Source organism: Rhamphochromis sp. 'chilingali' (assembly GCF_963969265.1).
Source record: "Rhamphochromis sp. 'chilingali' genome assembly, chromosome: 4".
Lineage (NCBI taxonomy): Eukaryota > Metazoa > Chordata > Actinopteri > Cichliformes > Cichlidae > Rhamphochromis > Rhamphochromis sp. 'chilingali'.
Genome location: NC_137948.1, coordinates 27778723 through 27804854, shown reverse-complemented (window position 1 = coordinate 27804854; position 26132 = coordinate 27778723). Strand labels below are relative to the sequence as shown.

Below are 26132 nucleotides of genomic sequence, written 5' to 3'. Positions count from 1 at the left end.
GTTGACTGTAATAGCAAACAAGAGCCTTATTCCTGGGCAAGGCCAGAGGCAGCACACTGCAGCCTGAAGGCCAGCCAGAGCGAATCCTGTTGCCAGGCAACAGTTTACAGGCAAAGGGGGGGAGCTATTACCGGGGTCCTCCATGGCTGCTCAAACCCCTGCGTCATCGTCACGTCAGGATTGGGTCTGCAACTTGCCTGGCCTTGAATTATTGATTCGATTCCACCCAGGCATCAACGTTTTACTGTGCTGGTCCAACCTGAACACTCCTGTCTCCTGTCACTGTCTGCTTCTTTTTCAGAAACACAGTCCACTAGAGAGGAAAATACTTTACCATAGTTTTATTGGCTTAAAAAAAACAGATTCTTATTTTCACTTACTTTAGTATTCTTATACCGTGAAGGGATAAGGGGACTGGGATTTCTGTTGTGTGCCAATTACTGCATGTATTTAGTTTTCAAAAGGAAAACACAACAAAGCAGCAGGAAGACGTATTCAGTCTCATCACTCACTTTAGATTTTTTTTTTTTTTTTTTTGGGAGGGGGGAGGAGTGGGTGGCTGTCTGTAGTCTTGTGTGTTTGGTGGTGGCTGTTTGAGGTGTCCTTCTGTGATGGAGCCTTATTTGTTTCCTGAATGTCTAATCTGCCAAGTTCATGCCTTTGGCTGCCCACTGAGAAGGGGTTCCTTGTTCTGTGTCTGCCTGGCAATCCCAGTGACTGCTGCTGTCCCCGGCCTCTTGTGCACATTAACATACAGCTGTCCCACAGGATGTAGTGAGAGACACCCAGGAGCTTCAGAGGGAAGTTGGGCACTCCCTCTCCTCTCCCCCGATTCAAGTCACAGCCAGCAGCAGTAGCAGATGGGCTGGGGAGATTAAACCAATCGGCACATGGCAGCTATTGTGAGCTGCCTATTGTGAAAGTTAAAGGTCATCTATAGGGTCAAGGCTGAATGGCTGTTATAAATGAACTGTATTGATGAAGGTTTTGCTAATGATCGCTTTTTGGCTTGTCAGGAACATTGATCAGTGCTGCTTGCTGATGGGATGCAAGAGTGCCGGTGACACACAGGAGGAGTGAGTTTAGTTTTCTCCATCAGCTACATTGTACAACTACTTAATACTATAATAACTAACGTGATAAAAATACATTTAAAAAATTAATAATTTAAAAATAAATATATACTTGTTATCCTTACCGTGTGTGACATTTTTCTAATTCGTCTGTAGACATCTGCAGTGGCTTGAATGTTTCTTTGAAAAACTCGCGCTGAAGTTTACTAAAACAGCTGTGGATTTATCCTGAGTTCTATATTCTACCTGGGTGTGTATTTTAAAAACATTAGTGAGGTGTTATTTAATGAAGCTGTATTTTTGTGATCTGTAAGGATTTCAGCCTTAAAAAGAAAAGTATGAACAGGAGTATTTGTGGCACAGTCACACTTAAGTAAACCGTAGGACAACAACCTTCACGCGACTCAGAAAAATAGATGGCTGTGCGGTGGTTGCATTGAATTTATTTTTTCAATTATAATAGTTGCAGCAAACACTTTCATTTGCAAGGCGATTGTACAGGCCATCTTTTGGGAGGCAACGTGTATGTCAAAGGCTCGCAAATAACTGCAGTCAACAGGTTGTGATCTACGCCAACGAGTACAACTCACCCGCGTTGTCTTTTTGCAGTAGGGGACCAATTTTTGTTGTATTGTGGTTATATGAAAGCAAGGTTTCCAAGTGCTTATATCACTTTGCAGTTACAGTTTCCGTAGGATGGTGCTTTATCACTATTTGTGGAGGAATTTCTGGCTTTCTGTTTAATGTCTCAGGTTCTTTCTGCTATCTGAAAGTAGTTGATGTGAATTTGTGTATATGCAGATGGCAACAGATTCGTGATTTTCGCCAATTTATCAGTATCATCACAAATGAATTGCATGTCACTGCCAACTTGTGTCGTAGCAGACAGACTCCATCTTATTGCTCTTTTATTAACATCTTGATGCATCAAAGTTGAAGATGAGAGTGGTTGCAGAGCTAGTCCCCCCATCTTTGACGGAGCCAAAGTGCGTTGCACGTTCATTGCACACAGTCGCAGTAATGTTGGTCTCCAACCACTGTTTTCCCAGCCTGACTGTAGGATTAGAAAGGTTGGACGTGACGGAAAGTACAGAGAGTTGAGGTTTTGACATTAAGGGAAAAATCATTAAAACCCTCTAAGGTTTGTTTTATAGTTGATGGGAAGCCTTGAAGTGGAAGTTTGGTAAGAACAAATGTGCAGGCAACGTAATATTAAATGACTGATAAAGGAGATGCAAAAAGAATGTGGTCAAAGCACTTTTCAGTATACATTATTTCAGAACTAAAATGTCAGTTTACCTTGAAGGCACTCTTTGCATAATGTGTTGTCATCAGTGAAAATGTAAAATAAATTGTCGTCTACATTCTGAATAAGACATTCATTTCAGCCTCATATATCCCGACTGCTTGGTTTCAAACAAAATACTGCCGTAACACGGATCACAACAAATGCTCAACCGTCACTTCTTAGGAACCATTTTCTAAGCAGCTGCTCCCTTACCTTGACATTTGAAGTCATGAGTTTCAGGTTGAATTTTACTTAAAGGTCATGAAACATGGAAGACAGAATAGAAATTGACTGGAATAGTAATGCCCTTTGACTGGAACATCCTTTGCTTAGGATGCTCAGTTTAGCTGAGGGTTCATGAACTTCAGATCGCAATCTTGTATTCATTTTTAAGTCCTGGGAAACATTCAGGCACCATGTAGACTGAGAGGCTTGGATAACCAACTCTGTTAGTTGTGCTAGTTCAGTTTACTCTACTTTTTCTCTGTGTGGTACTGACCCCCCCAACCCCCAGTTGTGTGCCTCTATTTTTGAAATGCAGGGCAACATCCCTTAAAGAAGATGGCGTGGTTTCTTAGCAGAGGAGAAAAAAGAAAAAAAGAAAGCCACCCATGCTATTTGCGGTGTGCGAGTATGATGCTGTGCGCGCAGAGAAGTCTATTTTTGGGAAATTGTTCCAACCTCACTTCCAGTTTCCACTTTCGTGCTCATTTCATTGACTGGGCCGTTGGCAGTGTCGGCTCTTTGTGGGGAAAAGTAGAGGAAAAGAAGTGACAGCGTGACATGTCAAGTTAACCTCTAAAATAAAGAAGTGACAACTGTCTACCCAACATAAGAGGTAGAAGATTGTGTGGTAATGATGGCAGCTGGAAATCTGTAATGAGTAAGCCCCTTCAACAGAGACCAAAGTCCCCTGATTGTGTCTCTAAAGCACATTATGGTCGCCTGCTGCTATGCCATTTCGATATAAACAAGCTTTTTAGCTGTGTTTTAACAATCCTGACATGAATAGCAAAATTAAAAACAATATTTTAAAATGTAAACTGTTTGTGCTTGCTTCTTGGCTTCGGGAGTGCTTGCACTATTAAAACAGGAAGCCATATTTACTTTTGTCATGCCATCTGTTGCCTCTGTGTCTGCAGTAGCTCTGCAGATTCTGCTTTGCTTTCACTTGCTTCTCTCAGGTGAGATGATGATTTAATATCATCTCATATACATTTGAGTGTGTGGGACAGGTTGAATGAACGATACACATCCATCATGGCAGGTTAAATTTTGCATGTTTGTAGTTTGACCTCAAGTATTCAAGTTAATCTAACAACTTGTGTTTACAGTGCAGTTACTAACAGGATGGTTGTCTATTGATAATCCAGGCCATCTGCATCTCTACACAGAATTCATCAACAAAAGGTTTAGGCATATAATCTAGGCCCAAATATTTCAGAACAGCAAATATAATACTATCAAAATGCTAATAACATGTACTGTGTTAATATTAAGAAGTGCCTACAAAGTACATGGCTGGTGAAGTCAAAAAGTGAAACATGTTTAATCCTGAATGAATGCTATATAAATAATAAATGTGTTGTAGTTTAGTCACTGTGCATCTTTTTTTTTTTTTTTCTCTTCTAAATCAACCCAAACCTGGAACTTGCACTGCGCTGCCTGACGTATGCGTGTATGCATTATATTTTCCTGTTGTAGGTGTTCTTGGGGACTTTGATGATATTCAAAGATTATGTATGGCATGAACATCACACATGAGCACATAAATCAGCAAAAAAAAACCCCACACGTACTACAGCTGCTTGAGGTGCCTTTCCAGATGACCTGTACAGCATTTTTCCTATTTATTCTGTGCAAACTAGGAAGTAGAAAAGTGGTGTTGCTTGTGTAGTTTTGGTGTGTAGGCGGGATCTACAAGTATTAGAAGAAATGTCAGAAGCTGTTTGAGTTGGAGGCGGCAGTGGGAAAAGACTGCAACAAAGGCTGAACCGAATCAGTGAGCTTTAACCACGTCCAGTGTCCAACCTTTTTGTAATTTTGAAAGCAAAATATTTACTTGGTAATGGATTTCAGTCTAGGGGTCACCTTAGTTTTATTTTGTGTCATAAAGTGCCAAAGGAAGGACAGTTAAACATCTGGACTCTTACTTTGGAGCTATATTGTTGAAATTTGTGCAGATGAAATGTGAAAAAAAAAAATATACAGTGGGGCAAAAAAGTATTTAGTCAGCCACCGATTGTGCAAGTTCCCCCACCTAAAATGATGACGGAGGTCAGTAATTTGCACCAGAGGTACACTTCAACTGTGAGAGACAGAATGTGAAAAAAAAAAATCCATGAATCCACATGGTAGGATTTGTAAAGAATTTATTTGTAAATCAGGGTGGAAAATAAGTATTTGGTCAATAACAAAAATACAACTCAATACTTTGTAACATAACCTTTGTTGGCAATAACAGAGGTCAAACGTTTACTATAGGTCTTTACCAGGTTTGCACACACAGTAGCTGGTATTTTGGCCCATTCCTCCATGCAGATCTTCTCGAGAGCAGTGATGTTTTGGGGCTGTCGCCGAGCAACAGACTTTCAACTCCCGCCACAGATTTTCTATGGGGTTGAGGTCTGGAGACTGGCTAGGCCACTCCAGGACTTTCAAATGCTTCTTACGGAGCCACTCCTTTGTTGCCCGGGCGGTGTGTTTTGGATCATTATCATGTTGGAAGACCCAGCCTCGTTTCATCTTCAAAGTTCTCACTGATGGAAGGAGGTTTTGGCTCAAAATCTCACGATACATGGCCCCATTCATTCTGTCCTTAACATGGATCAGTCGTCCTGTCCCCTTGGCAGAAAAACAGCTCCATAGCATGATGTTTCCACCCCCATGCTTCACAGTAGGTATGGTGTTCTTGGGATGCAACTCAGTATTCTTCGTCCTCCAAACACGACGAGTTGAGTTTATACCAAAAAGTTCTACTTTGGTTTCATCTGACCACATGACATTCTCCCAATCCTCTGCTGTATCATCCATGTGCTCTCTGGCAAACTTCAGACGGGCCTGGACATGCACTGGCTTCAGCAGCGGAACACGTCTGGCACTGGGATTTGATTCCCTGCCGTTGTAGTGTGTTACTGATGGTGACCTTTGTTACTTTGGTCCCAGCTCTCTGCAGGTCATTCACCAGGTCCCCCCGTGTGGTTCTGGGATCTTTGCTCACCGTTCTCATGATCATTTTGACCCCACGGGATGAGATCTTGCGTGGAGCCCCAGATCGAGGGAGATTATCAGTGGTCTTGTATGTCTTCCATTTTCTGCTGATTGCTCCCACAGTTGATTTTTTCACACCAAGCTGCTTGCCTATTGTAGATTCACTCTTCCCAGTGCAGGTCTACAATACTTTTCCTGGTGTCCTTCAAAAGCTCTTTGGTCTTGGCCATGGCGGAGTTTGGAGTCTGACTGTTTGAGGCTGTGGACAGGTGTCTTTTATACAGATGATGAGTTCAAACAGGTGCCATTCATACAGGTAACGAGTGGGGGACAGAAAAGCGTCTTACAGAAGACGTTACAGGTCTGTGAGAGCCAGAGATTTTCCATGTTTGAGGTGACCAAATACTTATTTTCCACCCTAATTTACGAATAAATTCTTTACAAATCCTACCATGTGAATTCATGGATTTTTTTTTTCACATTCTGTCTCTCACAGTTGAAGTGTACCTCTGGTGCAAATTACTGACCTCTGTCATCATTTTAAGTGGGGGAACTTGCACAATCGGTGGCTGACTAAATACTTTTTTGCCCCACTGTATATATAATATATATAGGGCTGTCAGCGTTAATCGCGTTAAAGTGACATTAACGCAGCATTTCTCCGTTAACGAGTTAACGCGGATCACCCTTTGCGTGGGGCTGGACGGCGTCAACACGTTAATCGAGCTAACCGTGCTATCGTGTTGACGGCGTCCAGCCCCACGCAAAGGGTGATCCGCGTTAACTCGTTAACAGAGAAATGCTGCGTTAACGTCACTTTAACGCGATTAACGCATCCCTAATATGCATATGAAAATGTGCTAAATGTGTTTTCTGGATAGCAGCTCATGTGGCTACAGATCCAGTAACTCAGGACATCATCATTAAAATGGACATTTTAATAGTGGATTTAACGTAAACACATTTGATAAGCACTAAGTATACCAAGCTTCAGCATTTTCAAATACCATAAATATACTAAGGATGTTCCATACATTCAATTTCCTAGCTACCTGAAAGAGACTAAATTAAAGGGAACAACTGAATTTCTAGAAGTGAAAAAACACTCAAGATTATGCACATTCTAGTGAGTGTCCATACAAATATTGCAATATAGCAAATAGTTTCTCAGATTCTTCAGCGGTTTCAAATGTCAATGACGATTAAAGGAATTCTCAGACATAATCTCAGATTACTCTGCCAAGTGTGGCTAGCGTCACCCTTGTTCTCTTGCCGTTTAATGTCTGCATGCCTTTGGGAAATGTGGTTTCATATTGATCAGCTGGTTATATGCTAGATTACTCTGACGGTGCTGTTCATTCTCTAGATCAAAATACTGCAGAATCACGCTGGCTCACAGGGCTGTCCGCTCTCTCCCTCTTTTGTTGTGCCACTTTTCTTGTTCACAACATCCTGTTACGCAGAGACAGGGGTGCTGCTGTACATGTTATTATTGTACAGCTGGTGTTGTGTAATGTGTTTACAGCAGGTGCTTTACATTAATATCAGTAATTAGTTTGGCTAATGTTTTGCCGACTGACGTGGCAAAATGTAATCTTTTAGCACAAATCCCTAACCAATAGAAAAATTGAAACACGTATCCATCAACTCAAGATCCGCTGCTCGGTTCTTCATCACCTCTGTCTCTGTGTTGTTCAGCACGAGCTCCAACTCCTCAGAGCCCCAGTCTTGTATAAAAAGTCTTTTCCATCCCAGCATTTACTGGGTATATGGCAAAACCTCTAGCACTGGCCTTAAAATTGTATTCAGTATTTCTAATAACAAACTAAAAAATTTGCGTGCCTGTTCACCCAGAAGGTTTTAACTGTCACATTTGTCTCTTACAGTAAGCTTCAAGTTTGTGTTAATTGTTTGTTTTCTGTCTTTTTTGTTGCAGTAGTTTAGATACCATAATTTTCTACCTGTGATCTTTATTTGTTGGATTGACTGAATGCATATGTCAGTAATCATTGCATCTCTTGTTTAAAGGTACTACAATAGTTTGATATATGTCTGCTTTTGCATGATAGGGGAAGGGGATACAAATAGGCTTGCAAAGCCCTTCATGGTTCACAGCTCCTCTTCCTTTCCTGAAATGAAACCTTTATGATCCTTGATCCTTGTCATTCTGTATAGCCTTTCAAATCTTGGGAGACATCTCTGTTTTGCTATCATCCATCCATCTATCCATCTTGCTCAAAAAAATTCATCAGTTTCCTTTTTTAATGCATTATAGCATGACCAGATCTTTTTGAAAACAGTAAGGTCCAGTGTTTCCCTAGTGTATAAAATATCTAGCCAACATTTCTTTTCTTAACTTGCATTGCCTGAGCCAAAAAGGTCACTCAGTCCTCAGTCCTACCAGTACGGCAAATTAAATGGTGAATATGATCCCATAGCTCGTATGCTTCCTGAACCATTGCTTTCCTTGTGATTGTCTACTCGTGCATTCTTTATCCTCAAGCACTTTTTTAGTTTGCCTCAGACTGTTTTGTTAAGTAATAGTCCCATGTCCTTTGCGATCACTATTCTTGTGTGGGTTTTTGTTAATGTGAAGCATTACAAGAAACATTTCACTATCATTTCTGAGTTGCGGTACACCCTTGGTAGAATTTGACAGAAACAATAGCAGGTTAATACAGAGGAAAATAATTCCCTTAAAGGAATTGATCTCGATCATTCATCGATTTTCCTGTTTATAATTTGTAGGACATAGAATAGGAGAGGGAATACATTTCTGTGGAACTACTCTAGATAAGGTAGGTAGGTAGGGTACATTTAAACAGATTTATTAAAAATTGTGCATGAATTAAAGTAATATGCTTGTCATTTAGCATGCTAGTGCTGTAAAAACCTGCTTTTACAGCAATATAGCAATCACAAAAACATGCTTTAGTCATTGATATTTGAGGCCATGTCCACTCCACACTCTGCATGCAGCTGCATTGCTTTCATGTTGCGTCATTCTTATTAACCAACAGAGGCCCATGAATGTCTAAATGTTCATGTGCTGCCTGTTTGATCTCTCTCTTTCCAAATAAAGTCGTTTGAATCTCACTTTGTGGCATCAGACATGAGAGTTGATAGCAGTCAAGTCTAGCACTAAAAAGGTTGCTATCACCCACTCTGCTAGTGGGCCACCACAGATAACGGTAATCCCGAACACTTTAGACAAGAGCCTTGGCTTTCGCAACATGGCCGGTGGACATGTCTAAAGAAGATCAAATGTACTTATCACGAACTGTATTGCGCATCAAAATGCGAGTCACGTATTTCACTGCTATCAAGTGTTTATTTTGTTCACCTCTCCACTAACCTCGGCTAGTTGAATAAGACTGACCAAACAAAGGCTGTGTTTGAAACTTTCAGCTGAGCAAACTTGAAAGATGTTCGGCCCGCATTTTTTCCAGATTAGCTGGTCAGTCAGGCTCACCTCCCAGAAGGACTCGCCTTAGTTTGACTCTCAGAAAAGGCAGAGGCTGGAGCTACACCTTGTCCTCAAGACGAAATTGCTTGCGCTGATGATTTGTTTACTCTTTGTTGCGCTTCATTATTCAGCAAGTTTAGACACTCACACAGTGTCTCGGCAGTGCGAGAAAGCTGCCATGCAATCTTTGTTCTTTTATCTGATTGTTACAATGAAGATGTTACAGTCTGTAATAGAGCTGCAGCTTTTAATTATTTTAGTAATCGTGCAATCTATCAATTATTCCATCAATTAATTGGATAAGAAATAACTGTCTCATGAATCAGCAATAATTAATATTCAAAAGTGAAAACACGTCTTTCAAAATAAACTGTTCATAGGTTTCCATTTTAGAAACTGCAGTGTGTTCATCTGTCAACCAAACGTATTGTATTTACCTGCCATGATAAAAGTGTACTTTTAATGTATGTATTTTTTACACAAAGTATTTCCTTAAGTGCAAAACTATCTAAATACACTGAAGTAAAGGTCAAAGTCAAATAACATATGCAGTCTAAACTAAAGCCAAAAAAAAAAAAAAAAAGTAGGTTTACGGTCTTCCTCGAAGGCATTGGAGAATGTGGTGGCGGCAGTGAAGAGAAGTGAGCATATCAGCATTCTGAAGACTGCCCTGTGCTTTGATGCAAAGTCTTTGTGCTGCTGAAAACAAGACGTTATGATGGTGCAGACGTTAATTAATAGTGATAACTCTGTGTCCAACCTAACAACCTTCAGGTCAGTGGCTTAGCATTTTGCTGGCCAATCTTTTTTTTTTTTTTTTTAAATGGATTGTAAAAAAGCTTTTATTTTTATATTTTTAAATATGAATGCAAATAATATAAATATATTATATATAAAAAAATACAAAATAAAGGGCGAGAACAGGTGCTTTTGATGATGATTTGCGAGTTCTACAGCAGTTGATGTCATTAACATGGTGGTAAAGGAGTGATTTAAAAGCTGGTTAAACGACTTGACATGCCAGGTAGAAAATGTATTTGTTTGTCTCACTAATGTGCAGCTCCTGCAGTTACTGAAGTTACAGTAGTTTTTGCTAAAGTGTTAAACAGTTGTATTATTTTTTTCCTTAGAATTTCCCAAGAGAGTGCAGCCTAGGCTACTGTTTTGCTTATATTTTACTTATGCTGTGTCACTGCTATTGCATTGTAATGCTGCTGGTACCTGGTAGCAGTACATTCACACTCGAATAGGTAGCTTGTCATCAATGACAGTAGCTCCTTGTAAAAGGAGGATGGAAAGTGCCCTTCATTTTGTTTGCATCTGGCAGGCAGCAGTATTTATTACTGTAACCACTGATGAAACATTGTTCAGTCGTTTTCTTTTAATGTCATCATAAATCATATAACTCCAAGGCCATATTGCCCACCTGTAATATACACAGTGTGGCTGAATAAAAGGCATGTTTATGGAGCCACAGTGAGTTGGTGTGCATGTGATGTACTAAATGTAATTTCAATCCATTTGATACTTTTGACCTTTTAAGTAACATGTTACATTCTAGATGTGCTAGAAGAAAAGTTCATCTTCTCGTAACCATCCATATTTTGTTAAAATCAGCATTGCCATCCAGAGAGCCACGCTGCTACCTTGCCTACTAAATCTTGATGCTAAAGCTTAAAAGAAGGGTAAATGTTCATTATTTGTGCTTAATTCACTGGTTATACCAGACGGTTCAATAGCATCCTCTAATCTCTGATCTCTGATCCGCTTAGATAAAGGTTAAATCTCACTTCAGATGTTTCTCATGCACATTTCCTTTTGAAACCTTTTATTTGGAACAGCAAAGAAGCAAATTACTGCTTTGTTGAAGAGATAAAGAGTAGTATGTGTAGACTGTGTTCCAGATGAGATCAGTATCAGAAGAGGGGAAGTACCAAAGCCAGCTTGACGAGCGAGTTTGTGTAGCAAGTTCAGGTCAAGGCAAGCAACCGAGCCACTGTGAGAATGTCCCCCACACAGTTTGCCGCCACCTTCTCAAGCATATTTGGGGATCCTCAGATGACAGGCGGCACAAATTGGCACTCTCTGATTCATCTAGGATAGGAGAGTGATCATTCTGGACGATTAAAGAGGTTTATTCACTCTGTGTAAATGTTGATGCCAGCCCTGGCCAAGTTTCACCTGGCTCATCTCTCACATTTCCATAACATTCTTTCATTTCTCAATGAGATAGGACAGTCCAGGCTGTATCCACATGCAAAACCCACATAGGCCTATCATGGGAAGAGGATTACAAAGAGAGGGCAACAGTAACACTGACCTTTTTCCTGTACAGTTTGCCTTCACAGGTATGCACACACACACACTTAAGGGCACATTTATTAAGTTATTGGACGGATAAGTTTAATTACTTCAAATGAATGGAGCCAAAAGCTACTTTAAAGCTTTTAAAGCGTCCCTAAATAAATGTTGACACTTACCAGCTACCATTATCATCTAGAGATATACCCATATTTTCAGGTGTTTTGGTTTAACATTTAGTTTTTAATTTTGGGATTCTGGTTTTTGTTTTTGTGTTTTTTAAACTCTAAATGTATACAATCTCACCTTTGGTGCTGGACATCTTGCTCAATATACTTCAGTTCATCTCACTGTTGCCTTGTTAACTTTGTAGCTAGATGTACTGACTGTTCATATCCCTTTAATAACTTTATTTAACAAAACCTGCCTAGCAACAACTCCACAAGATTTTGCTCTCCTGCCTCAGACATTTTCTCTCTGCAGCACTCTGTACAGGGAGTGGCAGAGAAACGGGCAGTATCACCTGTGAATGAGCTGTCGGCACATGTGCAGTGTTTTGGTGGTTGTTGGAGGAGACTGTGCCGTGTAAGAAAGACTGTCACCCTATTCTCTTGCAGGGATTTTCCATAGTCTCTGCCATAGTCTGTAACATGGAGTATGAGTATAATATTTTTCAGACAACAAAAAGAGGTAATAAAAATCAGGATCATTAAAAATAAATGCCTCTAATTAAGCTGAAAGACTCGCGTCCTACTCAAACCATGTCAGCAATCACCAATTCCTCCACCCGCTGGCTGAAGCTTGGGATATTCACTGATTGGTACTGACGTGCTTTGGGCACTCTGATGATGGCCTCAGGGTTTAGCTATGATGCCTTTGATTGGACAACATAATGACTGAGAGCATCATTAAGTGGCAAAGCGACACAATTTCAGTCATTGATTACTTTGTCTTCATTGCCTGTGCTCCTATAAAATGAACCCTTTGGGAGAACCAATGAAACTGAGTCCATCTAAAGTTATAGAAGCTGTAGTTTGCCAGGGCGTGCATTTTTCTGCGTCTGTCATTTTCAAACTTCAGAACTGTACTTTTGCTTTATTTTATACATGAAAGAGATTAGCTGATAATGCTTTTTCTGGCACTAAAATTACCACAGTTTACACATAGTTAAAATGTGCCAAGTCTCAATTTTAGAAGTTTGAATGGGGGATTTAGAGGAAAATAGAAAAGCAGTATGTGTAGATTTATTATTTCTTATCAGATGTCATTATGCCCCAGATTTTGGGTTATGTTGCCATTCTTTCAGAGATTTGCGGAGCTGTGAATTAAGAAAGGCTACTGGTCAACTCATTTATAAAGTGTGAACAATTGTTACCCATTTTGGCTTTCAGTCTGCAGATTTCCATCTATTCTGGGTATGTATTGAGGCCACATTGTCATTTTACCTAAGCACCCACACTAGACCACAATGTTTTCTATGGGGAAATTAGCTGCGTCTGCTATTTCCCTGCAATTGTTTCTGTGGTCAGTGTCAGTTGTACACAAAGGGAGGAGACATTATGGCTGTTGTTTCCAGTAATATTGTTTTATGACAAAACAGGGAGGCTGAACAGAGATCTGGACATCCCAGTTCTGCATGAGATGTAGCACCATTACAGGTTTATCTTTGTAGTTACCTAATGAGAGCAGAAGTGCACAGGAAGTCTGAACTTCTATTGAATAAAAGAATGGCCGCTGTATTCAGGAAGCCTTCCTTTGTGGTGCATGCTTTATCTCTATCTACTTTTTACTGCAAACACCATAGAAAACTATTTTCCTTTTTGTACAAAAATATGAAACTTTTACATGTCTTCTGCTGACCAGGTTATGCTAACTTCATCAACAAGGGAGAAATTCCTCTTTTGGTTCTGTTCATTTGTGAATCCCAAATAAAATGCAGTGTTATTTATGGCCAGTATTTGCTCTTATGTCTTCAGCCTTTATAGTGCATACACATGTGCCTCTGAGGGACAAACACTGGATACTGTCTCTTTGACTGTAATCATTCTCACTTTAGTGTTGGAGCTGTAATATATATTTGTCTTCATGTTCATTGTGATGACCTTTGCCTGTTATTTTCTCAGGGCTCCTCTACTTCTATACATTATAAAATGCTGCATCCACTTCCACTTCTTAAATAATTGCCGATAACTGCAAATACTGACCTCTGTTCTCCATTTATTTTTATTTAAGCCTATTGATGTCACAGGGGAGATGCCTTAGCCTCTTGCTTTAATTTCTTTGTTTTTTTCTTTTTGACCTGAACCCTTCAAACTTGAATGTCTCAGTCGCGTGGGTGGCTGTAGGATATGTTAATTCAACTCCATGCAGATGATGCCATTATTATCCACCACAGAATGCCATGATCCATGATTTCCTTATTCATTAAACCTCCCCCACACAGATTGCATCTGTCCAGTCTGGCATGGGGATCACACTTAACCCATTTGAGGAAAATCTACTGAATGCAGACCCCCTGCTTCTTTTTTTTTTTTTTTTTTTTTTTGGTCCAGAGAAGACAATCGCACAATGACATGACCCCATTTAGTGATGCATCGCTGCCCAAGAAGTATTTTCCTCCTTCAAGTTCACCACCTCACATTAAACATTTTCTCAAGAAAGCCCCTTTCTCCTGTAGTTCAGCTTTTTTCCCACCAACATCTGTTGATTGGAAATCGTTCCAGTCACCAATCCTGCAAAACAGCTGTGAGGCTTTACTTATTACTCCTCTAATTAGTCAGTGTTTCACTTATCACAAAGTGCAGCAATTAAATTATTGTGACAGCTTCCTAATTAAGGATTATTTTTCTCAAATTTTCTGCTTAATTGTTTGGTTTCTGGTGTACATTTTCAATTTCCTTTTTAAGCCCAAGTTGTGCAGATAGTTTGAAAAGTTTAGTTTGAGTCACCAGCAGCCTAACAGCCAGAGATATTTACATATGTACTAAACTTTGTATTTGTATTTGAGAGGCCACAGCTAGAGGGCTTTCATGGCTGTTCCTTAATTCTGTAATTTATGATTAATCTAGTAATTGTTTCAGACTTAAGGCAATGTCTGACATCATTTTAAATGTCAGTATTATGGCCTTGCTTCTAAAATCTGTATATTTTAATGCATATATTAAGTATATACTAATCCAAAGATTATCAAAAACTAGATTGATGGGAAGATCAGACTAGGTAGCCAATCCGAGGATGCTTATCTTACCTGCAGACTTGTACAATATCTGAGGCAATGTGCTAAAAGCTTGGCACCGAAGTTGTCTGTTTATGCACAGTCGAATAACACAGCATTTGCATTTATCCACAAGCATGCTGTGCTAAAATGAAATTACTATTTTTGTACATCTTCCTCTGTTTAAATATTCCAGACCTCCCATCAGCAACTGGCTGATGGGAGGCCTGTAACCTGTTTGTCATTTGTTGATTATAATGAACAAGATTTTTAAAATGCAGTTTGCTTTGAGAAGACGACACCTGCTTTGTGCAGGATTTTGGTTTTGATAAGCAGGAGACTGGTATCAGCAGGGAGGGGGCCTGTTAATGCTTTACCAACTGGCAGAAGGAGAGTGACAAAGGAGGCCACGGACCATTCAAAGGCCACCGTGCAACCCTGCTCGCATACCAAGCACTCCAATGTGCAGTGTAAAGGTTGGGCCGGCCGATAGCATCGAGAGAGCCTTTCTCATGAGAGCCACCTTAAACACACACACACACACACACACACACACACACACACACACACACACACACACACACACACACACACCTCCTAACCGCTTTGTCTCATGCACCCTGACGTCCACTGATTTGAAATCTTTTGTGTTGGTATTGCTGTGGTGTCCTAGTGTCTGTAATGCTTAGATTAGCCAAGTCCCAGTATACCTTGTATAAAACAATAAATCATGTGTCATACAGTACCCTTTAGGCACATTACAATGCAAAATAAGCCTCAAGATGTAACTCGGATTGTGCTAGATTTTTACCAGGCATCTCTTCTTTGCCAGCTTTAAAATTCCCACCTGTGCTAGGTCACTCTGTAATTACAGGTGTAAGCCAGGAGAGTCTGAAAGGCTGCCAGATCTCAGTGCACAGTCACCTGTGAATAGAGCCCATCTCATGACCCTTCATTGTCTCCGCAGTTTCGATGATCTGAAGCTGATGTCGTATGAGGTCAAGTGTTGCAAATGTTGGATACCACTTGAAACGAATGGTGTAGTACAAACTCTGCACCGAGTGTCAAAAACCTTTTTGTAGGAGAAAATGTTGAGAAATCAGAAAGGATTGTCGTGTATGACCAGTCATGTTGTCCAAATTACTCAAACAAATGCATTTGAATGTGTTTATTGTGAACGGCTAAGCAGAGGAGCATCATTGGTTTGTTTACTTGGTTCGGTGTTCCAGTGAGCAGAAATCTCACTGGAACATTGAATGTGTTTTGACAGATTATCTTTACCTGCTCAAACTAAAGCTCCCATTTTAAGGTTGTGGATTTTCCCATCTCTAATCATAGTTGTAAAGCTATCAGCAGTACATAGTGTTTGTAACTGGACAGGTGCAGTTGGCTATTATCTGCCATCCTGAAATGCAAATACTGTCCTGCAGGAAGCAGGTGCAGCAGATATAGATCCATTCACATATTGCCTGATTGGTTTTAATGGCTGACTGTTTTCTGTCATGTGATCTGTTGACAGTCATTTTAATGCAGCAGTCCGGTGCAGAAGCCTATATAGAGCCAAAGCATGTGGAAAGAATATGTTAAATTCCTGTAAAAATCCAAATTACTCAATGGCAATACTGGACATCGGCTTTGGCAGAGGTGTGCGGTCTGAGTGCCTAGTGAGAATTGAACTGTTGCTGGCCAATATTTAGCTAATTTGTTTGTCTTTTATAATGTATACCTTTGGGTATTACTAATATATCAATCACTTGGGTCACTTTTTCTAGGCAGAAATAGCCAATTAAGCTCTCAACGTTTAGGTTTTCTCACATGACAGTGAAATACATGTTGGATTTGTGCTGGGAGTGGAATAAAACGATAGATTAAAGGAAGCAAGGCAAATTGTCACGGGCCAGCTTTTGCACTTTCTGATATTTTAAAATATTAGAATAACCTAAAAATAGCCAGATCATTCACAGCGCTAATATTTAATAAACAGATATTTTGTTACGTTTAATTTAAAATGAAAAATAAAATAAAAATCCCCATTTTTAGTGATGAGAAGTGAGCGGTGTAGTGAGAGGACTTTGACTTTCCATCAGTGCGTAATAAATGTAATCTTCAGTATAATTTGACGCAGAGGATGGCTCCTGTGTGTTTTTGGAGCTTGCAACAAGTGTGTGTGCGTTTGGCGGGGGGTTCCGCCTTTGATGCGACGAGTGAAGACAAGTCCGTATCCCACCTGGTCTCTGTGTGTGTGCTGCATGTCGCCTGCTACGCATATGTCCCCGGGTGCTCCGCTCGCGGACGGATGCGCTGCGCACAGTGTTGAATGCTGGACTGCACCATTCCTGTCGTCTCCAGCGGGGAGGCTGTAATCCGATCCCGTTCGTAGGAGCCGTCGTGCAGCCTGCGAAGAGGAAGAGGGCACTGCTCTGTGCTCTGACGCTTCTCTTCCTGCACTCCTCCCCCTTTCTGCCGAGTATCACCCTCTTTCTCCCCCTCATCTGTTCACTCCCTGCTCGGCGGCGCACAAGCCTCCGGAATCGTCGCAGTGCATTGTTCACCCATCGACCTAGCCCCTTCAAGTCGACGTGATACGACGGAGCTTTCCCCCCTCTTTCTTTCTTCTACTACTTCTTTTTTTTCTTTTCCCCTGCTAATGTCTTTACCGGTGGAATCTACTGCATGCACGCCAGTCCGGTGACGTGCCCGAGCATGTTCACATCAGAGCCAGCGTCGGATTTACCTGAGAGTACACTGCCCTCACACTGTCAGAGCGATCTCGCCGCCGCGCACGCAGATTTGGACTTCACCGATTGTCACTGAGAAGCAAAGGAAAAAGGGGGGGAAACACACCGGATTACAAGGATGGGGTTCTACGGCACTTTAAAGATGATTTTCTACAAAGTGAGTAGGATTTCTTCTCGTATTATCCGCCGTGTCACCTCCGGCACATCCTCATCTTCTCTCCGTGTGTTTGGCTCGCTCTGTCGCCCACATTATCTTTGACGCGCCTCTCGCGGCAGATCGTACGGCCACTGCGGAGGATGGACAGCATTGTAGCAGACCCCCAGAGATGCCTCTTTAATTGCCCAGGCCGTAATGTTGTGTTAGCGTTGCGTTAAAATCTTTTAATACGCTACTAAGCCGTTTGACGTCCTTTCCGTCATAGTAACTTCGGCTGTGTAAATAAACGCCGCCACCGCCGCGGTTCCGGGTGACATTCATCGCGTTGGTGAATTTGTTGTTGCTTTGGGGGTGCTTAATTCTGCAATCCCCGATAAAAATGTGCTTATAATTAGGCGTTATACACTCCTGAATGGAACGAAGCCCCCATTTTATTTTATTTTTTTAAATGTATTTCCCCCCTTACCTCCCATCAGTGTTGGTAAGATGCTCTGCACCTGTACATCAACTGTGGGTCCTCCCTTTCACAGACCCTAGTAGGTGCTTAAGCAATTACACATTTTACGTAATACAGCGCTGATGGAGCACCATGTATGCTTAGGTACATTCAGAAATAAGGGCTTCAAGCTCAGACGCCCAGGTTCCCCTGCAGTCCTGCCCAGTTTGCAGGGTTGTTATGATTGTACATTATGCAGCAGTGGCTATCTCCCACTGACCAAAGTAACTGCTTGAGATGCATGCATGCATCAGTCTGCCTGCATTTGCCTGTTGGAGTAGCCAATTCCCTGACACTGCACTTGCCTCAGGCTCCAACTACAGATAATGGGTCACTGTGTCAGACAGCATGAGGTAGAATATCCTCAAGGATGTTGGGTGTATTATGCTGGATTGCAGCCATAAAAACTGTCCTCTCTTAGCTGGAAAATGCAGAGTACAAACAAACGCGGGAAAACAACAAAAAAAAGCATGAAAGAGAATTTATAATTCAGACAATGTAAACAAATTCGTTAATCGTGTATAATTTTAAAACGCGGTTCAAAATATCCCTTGGGGTGGGGGATTTTTATCCAGTTAATCCTAATAATTGCACGAGAGTCTTGTTAATAGATGAATAGCGCTTCATTGATTTGAATGTTCATGCTCATTTGTATTCTCCATCCATTTTAAGGATGTACTCATTCTCAGATGTATCAGGATTTTCAAGTCATCCTGCAGAGCGCAAATATATTAGTGCTGCTTGCGGGGCTCGTAGTAGCAGACTCTCATTTTTGAGGATGAATTCAAACCCGTGTTTCTGATTTGATTGCAGTTTTGGTCCTGGAAAAACTCCTTCAACTAGCTCTCAGATCCCAAGCGTTTCTGTGCCTCAAATAATGCTGATTGAAATGAGGAGAAACTCTTTGACGAGTGCTTGAAAACACAATTTGAAAAATGAGAAAAGCCTTTTCTCGTGACTGATGCTGCAGGATGTAGTCGCCGTTAAAATGAATCAACACATTATGTAAGAATGATCGCTGTCTTTAAAATATCATTAACTCTCTGCATATCCATCTGTCGTGCTTTTGGCCAGATAGGGACGTGGGGGTGGGGGGGAAGCCAGAGGAAGGAGGGGGACGGCTGATTGGTGGTGATTTACAAACACTGTGTTCTCTGGTTACCTTTTCCCAGGCTGAAGCTGCAGAACAGGCTGGTTACACATTATTTTTTCATGCCCGCATTTAGTTTGAGGTTTTCTTACATGTGTGTGCACACACTCAAAGCCAGCCAGCACTCCCCTCTCTTCTCTCACACTCTGAATCACACACACAAAAAACATACGCGCGCGCACACACATACACACCCTCTGCATGCATTCACACACCCAGGCTCTCCTTGGCTACTGAACTGCCATTGCAGTGAGATCACCACTTTAGGAACAAGGCAGCCAGGTTTAAGAGCCCAGTCTTAACAATCCTGAATATCTTATAAACCCCTTTTTATATTATTCAGCAATCACACAAGCAAAAAATGTAGACAAAGGAAACACAAGCTATGTACCTGCCTAGCTTGGACTACATTTGCATTCTTGTTGCCAAATTTTCGAGTTTCTTTTCTGTACCTCCCCCTCATGAATTACTTCAGGTTTTTATGGTTCCTCCCTATGAGCTTTCAGCGGCTTCACGCATGAGCTGAGTTGTGAGGAAAGAATCACAAATCATTGGTCAGATCACAGTGTGGTCTCCAGCAGGCACCTTACCTGCAGTGCACATTGATGTGCTAATCATGCGCATGTGTTGTATAAGCTCAGACTTTGGTTGCCTGTCGGAAGTTTCAAGGCACAGAGTCTGTAAAGATTCAAAACTAAGGTAGGAATCCGTATCGATCAGAAGTCCATGGCTGCCAGTGCAGATGTGCTGCTCGTTATTCAGCATTTCTCTAGTCGTGGGCAAATGTTGCTTCCACATTCTTTTTTTTTTTTCTTCTTTTTTCTTTTTTTTTTTTTGTGTGTGTCACTGTTCTCAACATTCACATGAGCAACCCTCACATTTAAAAACACACACACACACACACACACACACACACACACACACACACACACACACACACACACACACACACACACACACACACACACACACACACACACACACACACACTAAATTATAGTGATAAACAAAAAAACACACATCTTTGAAGAGCAGCATGTAATCATTCCACTGTAGCGCCAGACAGTATGGAGTCAAATGTCCAGTGGTGTTTTCCTGTGTCGCATATGAACTACAATAATACACCAAAAAAAATGCATTGTTTGTGTCAAAGGGGGGAAAAGTTAAATTTACATTTGGTTTCTGGCTTCTACGCATAATCATCCGATTATACAGTCGCAGAAGCGTTCAAGGAGCAAACTTTCAGGTTGTGTGTTTGGAGCACAACAGGCTGGACTGTAACTGTAAACAAACTGTTGCCAAATACCTTTGACCCTAAACTGCTGCGCCACGAGTACTATTATCTTGTGAGAAAATCATTGATGTTAGAACTGCAGTGATGAGTTCAATAGTAGGGTTAGGAGATGGATTGCCGTTTTTACTTCATAAGAAAACAATCACCCCACACCTGTCATTTGTTTCAATTTCAGGGTTTGTTTTGTTTTGTTTTTTAATACTTTTGGATGGCTGAGTGAACAAAACACACATTAGCATTTGGCTCCGACATCTTTACACCCATCAGATCCCTGACAAATATTCAGGGATGGGTTTTGGATGTGTTTCAGCCACATGCTGAACAAATACCTTTTCAGAAGTTAGAATTTATGACCTTTTAAATGAAGTCTCTTGTGCTTGGCCTTGCAGTTTTTTGTTTAGTTTTTTTTTCTTCCTTTTTTAAGCATTACCATTCGCCAGTGTTGACCTAACATGACCCCCTAACCCTGAGCTGTACCTTGAGATTTTAACAGTACTATAACTCTTAGCTGCTCCGCTTATCTTTCTGGTGCTTCAATTGTCAATACTTTATTGGAGATGACTCAAATTAAGAACAAGATATTGTGCATTAGTATATAATATAACTATTTCCCCCCATAACGACGATGAGTTGACGCCCCAGTTAATATCAATATAGATGTAGTTTGACGACCATTACAATGTGTTACATGTTTTCCAAGGGTAGCTCTAGTAGGCTGTATAGGCAGAGATCACATCACTAACCTCCAACTGAATCCCCTCGCCTGAATGTGATGGATTTTCACTAAATGTTTCGACAGGCTGTTTGTGTTTCTGCCTTTACAAGAAAAAGTTCTGCTGCATTTGTGGCAACAAGCACCATCAGCGAAGTGCGGCCACACTTTTGAGTGTTTGATTCTCCCCACCTTCCACACAAAGATCAGGGTCTGTGTATGGATGGGTGAGACGGAGCTGCACCCACTCTTTGCGTGCAGGCTCTCAGGAAGATACAGAGAACCCTCTTCTGCATGGGAGCTAGTATGACTGCATCAAGTCTTAGTCAGTAATGCAACTGGTCAGGTAAAATTTATAACATAACTTTTGCACCAATAATATATTTGAAAGCCATACTGATGACAACGGGGCGAGAAAATAATAAGCTTATAAACTGATAATGAAAATACTTGTTTCTTGCAGATTTGATGCATAATTAAAGTGCATTTTGATATATATATATATATTTTTTACGTCATACTTTTGCTGATATTACAAAGGAGCTGGGCTACAAGGATAAGGATCGGAAAAGGATTTGGTTTTGAATCCATGGGTTTACTTTTAAATCTCCAAAAGCCTTCACTGAAATATGAAATATATTTAAATATTAAAAAGAACAAGGCCAGGCTGTTAGATTGTATATTGTTTTGGCCAGACACTAAAAATCAGTGTTCATTTATTCAGCTAGATTGTTTATTCATGAGGGACTGGAGATGAGATGGTGATCACTTGCATGTGTGTTGAGAAGCCTTGCCAAAGAAAGTGGCAGGCATGGGATGAGGAAAATTGGCTTGCCCGGGCCTCTACACAGGCTCCTTTGTTTGCACGGTAGGGTAGGTGGTAACAGGGACTGGGTGGTGTTGCGTACGTGGAGGAGATGGAGAATAATAAAGAACTGACTTGCTTGTTTTTTTTCCTTTTCCTTCTGAATTATTGGCGCATTTCAAAGAATAAACCCTAATACCTGCTTGAGGAACTTGTTATACTTTGTGGTTATTTTGTGCGTACAGGCATGCTTTATCCTTTGAGTTTGGGTGTGAGTGCGGTTACCTATTATTGCATATTATTGGATTTCTGGTTGCTCAGTTCTCTCAATCAAAATTAAACACAGCACAGAAAAACACCTTTTCTGTGATGTGCCATCTCAGAGTGTATGCTGAGCTGTGTCACGGACAGATTGGTCATGTCTCTGTGCTTTGTTATGGCACATGTTAATTATTGAATCTCCAGCCCATGCATAAAAGTTTAATTTTTCCATTTGCATTAAACTTTTGCAAGACTGTGCTGTCTGTATTTTAATATGCAAAAATTCAGACGTTATGCTAACAAAGTCTGTAACTTGCAGGAATAATTTTCTGCATCCAGCACAGTTTAAAAAAAAAAAAAAAAAAAGCTCCCTGACCCGTGTCCCTTCTTGATTTTCTTTTCAAGCGCTAATGTCTTAGAACTAAATTGGTTTAGATTTTGTTTCTAAAAGAAAGTTACCAGAATGGAGTTGAATTTATGTCCAAAAGGTTGCCTCTAGCTTTTAAATACAAAATTTCCCACTTTTGTGCTTTCACTGTTACTAAGGTTTTTGTTTCTCCCCTTGTTCTTCCTCAGATGAAGAGAAAGTTGGACCATGGTCCCGAGGTCCGATCTTTCCCTTCAGGAAAAAAGCCCTGCAAAGGTCCAGAGTATCCGAGGTAAGAGAGCTTTTTCTCTCATAAGGCACCCCAGCTATCCACAGACTCATTTTCCCTTGTATTTTTGTTTATCATCTTAGGATCAAAAAGATTATGGTAGAAAATAATAAAGTAAAAATTCTTCCTCCATTGTTTTCATGCTGAACATGTTATAATTGGGACTACCAAGGCAAGCAGTAAAAAATGCCAGGAGGCATAAACAAAGGTTTGCATTGTATATGTGTAAACAGAGGGATGCTCCCTCTTCCATTCTGTCTGCACCATCCAGCCAGCCAGTGGTCCCAGATGTTTCTCTTACCCTGAATATTTAATGCCCGTGTTCACATGTAGCTCCATTAAAATTCAAACTGAACACAGCCACTTAACTGTAAATGTTGCTATGTAACTCGCTCCGTCTCAGCTTCCTCTCCCATTAAAAATGAATCAATAATGAAATCGACCCCCAGCTTCCCATTTTGCTGTCAGCAAGCAGAATGTGAGGCATCGAGGGTGCCCAGTGGATGGCTTCTGCTGCTGCCCTTACATTACAAGGCTACATGGGTACACTTTGAAGTCCTGTGCTGCCTTCCGCATCCAGATACAGCAGGAGACTCTGGGCCTGAATAGAAATATGTGGGACTGTGCACACTTTGAAGTCTGAGTTAGAAATAACACTTGCCATTTTATTAAGTATACATAGCGAGAACAAATGCTCCTCTGCAATAAATCCCGTCTCCGTGAAGGTTGTATTGATCAGTTTTTGTTGAAATGGTTTTAAAGAGGTGTTGATTCATTGTAATGCACATTCTGGAGGTTGTAGCTTGTGCTGCTGAATGGTGATGAATTGCATTGCATTATACAGAGAGGCACTAATTCAGTCGGCACTAATTCAGTCAGACAAGGTGGATATTTATTTTATTTTATTTTTTAAATTGCAATGCTTTTGTGAAGAGTAACTTTTTCTTACTGCAAATAATTATTTTTTTCTGGAAGTAATTACGATGTGATAAAGATGTACTTGTAGAGTTGTTGATTAGCTTGAAAATAATAATCATTTTTAAAGTAAATGTCAGTTTAATTGATTTAACCTATGACTTCCCAATAATAACTAAGAACGGATTTAATTAAGAAAATTGCACTAAAGTAAAAAAAAATAAAAAATTAAAATTTGCCTGCAAAATAAAAGCTTGGGCTTGATTGCTGTCATTGTCAGAGATAACACAAAAGATGAAAGTTGAATGTAAAAAGGTTTCGTTTTGTTTGTTTTTTTTGTCCATGCCTGATTTGATTTAGCAGAGTTTGCAGCAAAGCTTATTTAAAAAGCCCCTTCATAATGGGCTTCCTGTTATTCTCATTAAGAATATGCTGGGATGTGTAATATTTACATGTGTTTTTCTTAATTGCAGTGACAGCAGTGCTTTTACAGCCTCCACACCCCTACTTAGACTGCAATTTAGTTACGCTATTTGTCTTTAAAGGTCTCATATCAGCATTGGTCTTCAAGATGCTTTGTTTCCTCCCTTTTAAAATTACAGCCCGACGGGAATTGTCCCATGTCCGGCCACACCCACCACATTTGGCCACATCAGAACAGCCAATGGTCAGGGGCAACAGAGACGACGTATCACCTCAATCCAGCCACCCACGGGTCTCCAGGAATGGCTCCGAACATTTCAGGTGAGCGCTCTGGAGTCTTTTTCTTTTTCTTTCTTTTTCCCCACTCTTGGGCGATTCTGAACCCTCGAGGAAAAGCTCATCACAAAGCAGATGTTGCGTCCAATCAATGTTCACTTAGTCTCCGAGATAATTGCTGCCTTGTTGTTGTGGCCCAGCACATTACCATAGGCACTGTAGCGTGGAATTGGGATTAGCCGTACCTGTTCAGACTGAAAAGCAGAGTTATAAGATCACATTAGTCTACTCTACACTTTTTATTTAACCTTTATTTAACCAGGAACTCCCGCTGGGATTAAAATCCTTTTAAAGGAAGTCATGGCCTGTGCTTTTCTTCTTCTTTTTTTTCCCTCTGCGATCCTCTGAAATGGAGACGTTACTTCAGTGTGAATGTCTTCCATGAGCAAAGTTGGCATAAAAACTTTTGTCCTCTTTTTAGCCACTTAAGTAATTAACTGTCATTTACTCTAGAGACTAGCAAAGACATGATGTAATATTATAGTTTACCCCCTATTTATGGTAAATTTCCTATGTTATCATTCTCTGATGGATACAACCTAATAGAGTCATTTCTTTCATGTTAAACTGAAGCGCTAATGACTTCAAGGAAATAGGATGTCATTTAAACATATTAGCCTGGATTGGGCCTCTCTGATTTTCTATATAATGGGTTGCCATGGATTTCATTACCTAAGAGAGTTTAAACCTATTATCTTTGAACAGCAGGGTGAACCCGTGACACCTTGGTGTTTGTTTTACATATATTAGTCCTCAGGCCAGAACATCAGTCTGCTCTCTTTAATCGTACAGCTGAAGCTACAGGGGGATAAACCTCAAGTTCACATTCTGTACATTCCCCAGTCCAGTCCAAGCCTGCATGTAGCTCCCGTTAGTGAGAAACACCTCTTACATACGTGCACCATCACCGACACCTCGCATATCACATCCCAGGATTAGTTGGAGATTTTTTTTTTGTCGAGTTAAATGAGGAATCTGCTGCCACTCGTGTCTTTAGATGAAATGTAAAGATACAACAAGTGGCTACTTACATTAGCTTTGCAGAAAGAGTGGCAACAAAGGGAAACTCTTAAGATGACTGTGTTAAAGGTAACAAAATCCACCTAATGTCTAAAGCTTATTCATTAGCATATCTCCGTTGTTTAATTTGTACTCGAGCAGAAGTGTAAAAACAATGGGCCTCAGTCTTAATTGTCATTGTCATTAGAACTGGTGTAAAAGATCACATGATTGCCTCTTTAGTCTTTATAGCTTGTAGACATCCTCCTTGTTGTAATCTGTTTTGTTCACAGTTGTTGTTTTTTTAAAGAAAGTTTAGTTTGAGGGGCTGTATGAGAAGCTTGGACTGTTTTTTGAGTCGTCCGGGGGTTTGTGTTGCCCAGGTCTGGTCTACGGACACTTTGTCAAGCTTAAATTAGAAAAAAGCATCTTTGAAAAACACTGCAGGCTGTAGTTTGAAAGTTTACTGGACAAAAAGGTTCTCAGCACTGGTTGGGAACTGTGGAGCTCTGGTGTTCAGGTTTCTGTGGGAGTGCAAATTATCAGTTGTGAAAACACATAAGTAGCTGTTGCACAGCCCCCTCCCTCCCTCTGTCAGGGAGGGGGTCTCTTAACTGCCTGATTAGCTTTAGAACCAA

At 40.7% G+C, this 26132-nt stretch overlaps 1 protein-coding gene across 7 annotated transcripts in view; it reads left to right on the top strand.

The window, feature by feature from the left end:
* The window catches only part of fbxw7 (F-box and WD repeat domain containing 7), a 134888-nt gene that overhangs the window by 89087 nt on the left and 19669 nt on the right, over positions 1-26132 (top strand). For 6 of the 7 annotated variants that reach the window (XM_080880642.1, XM_080880641.1, XM_080880639.1 and 3 more), the window contains 2 exons: positions 22742-22824; positions 24339-24480. In XM_080880642.1, coding sequence (XP_080736768.1) covers positions 22742-22824; positions 24339-24480 — 225 coding nt within the window. Of the gene's footprint in view, positions 1-17044; positions 17448-22741; positions 22825-24338; positions 24481-26132 lie in introns of those variants that run through there. The other variant, XM_080880645.1, reaches the window with a different exon arrangement.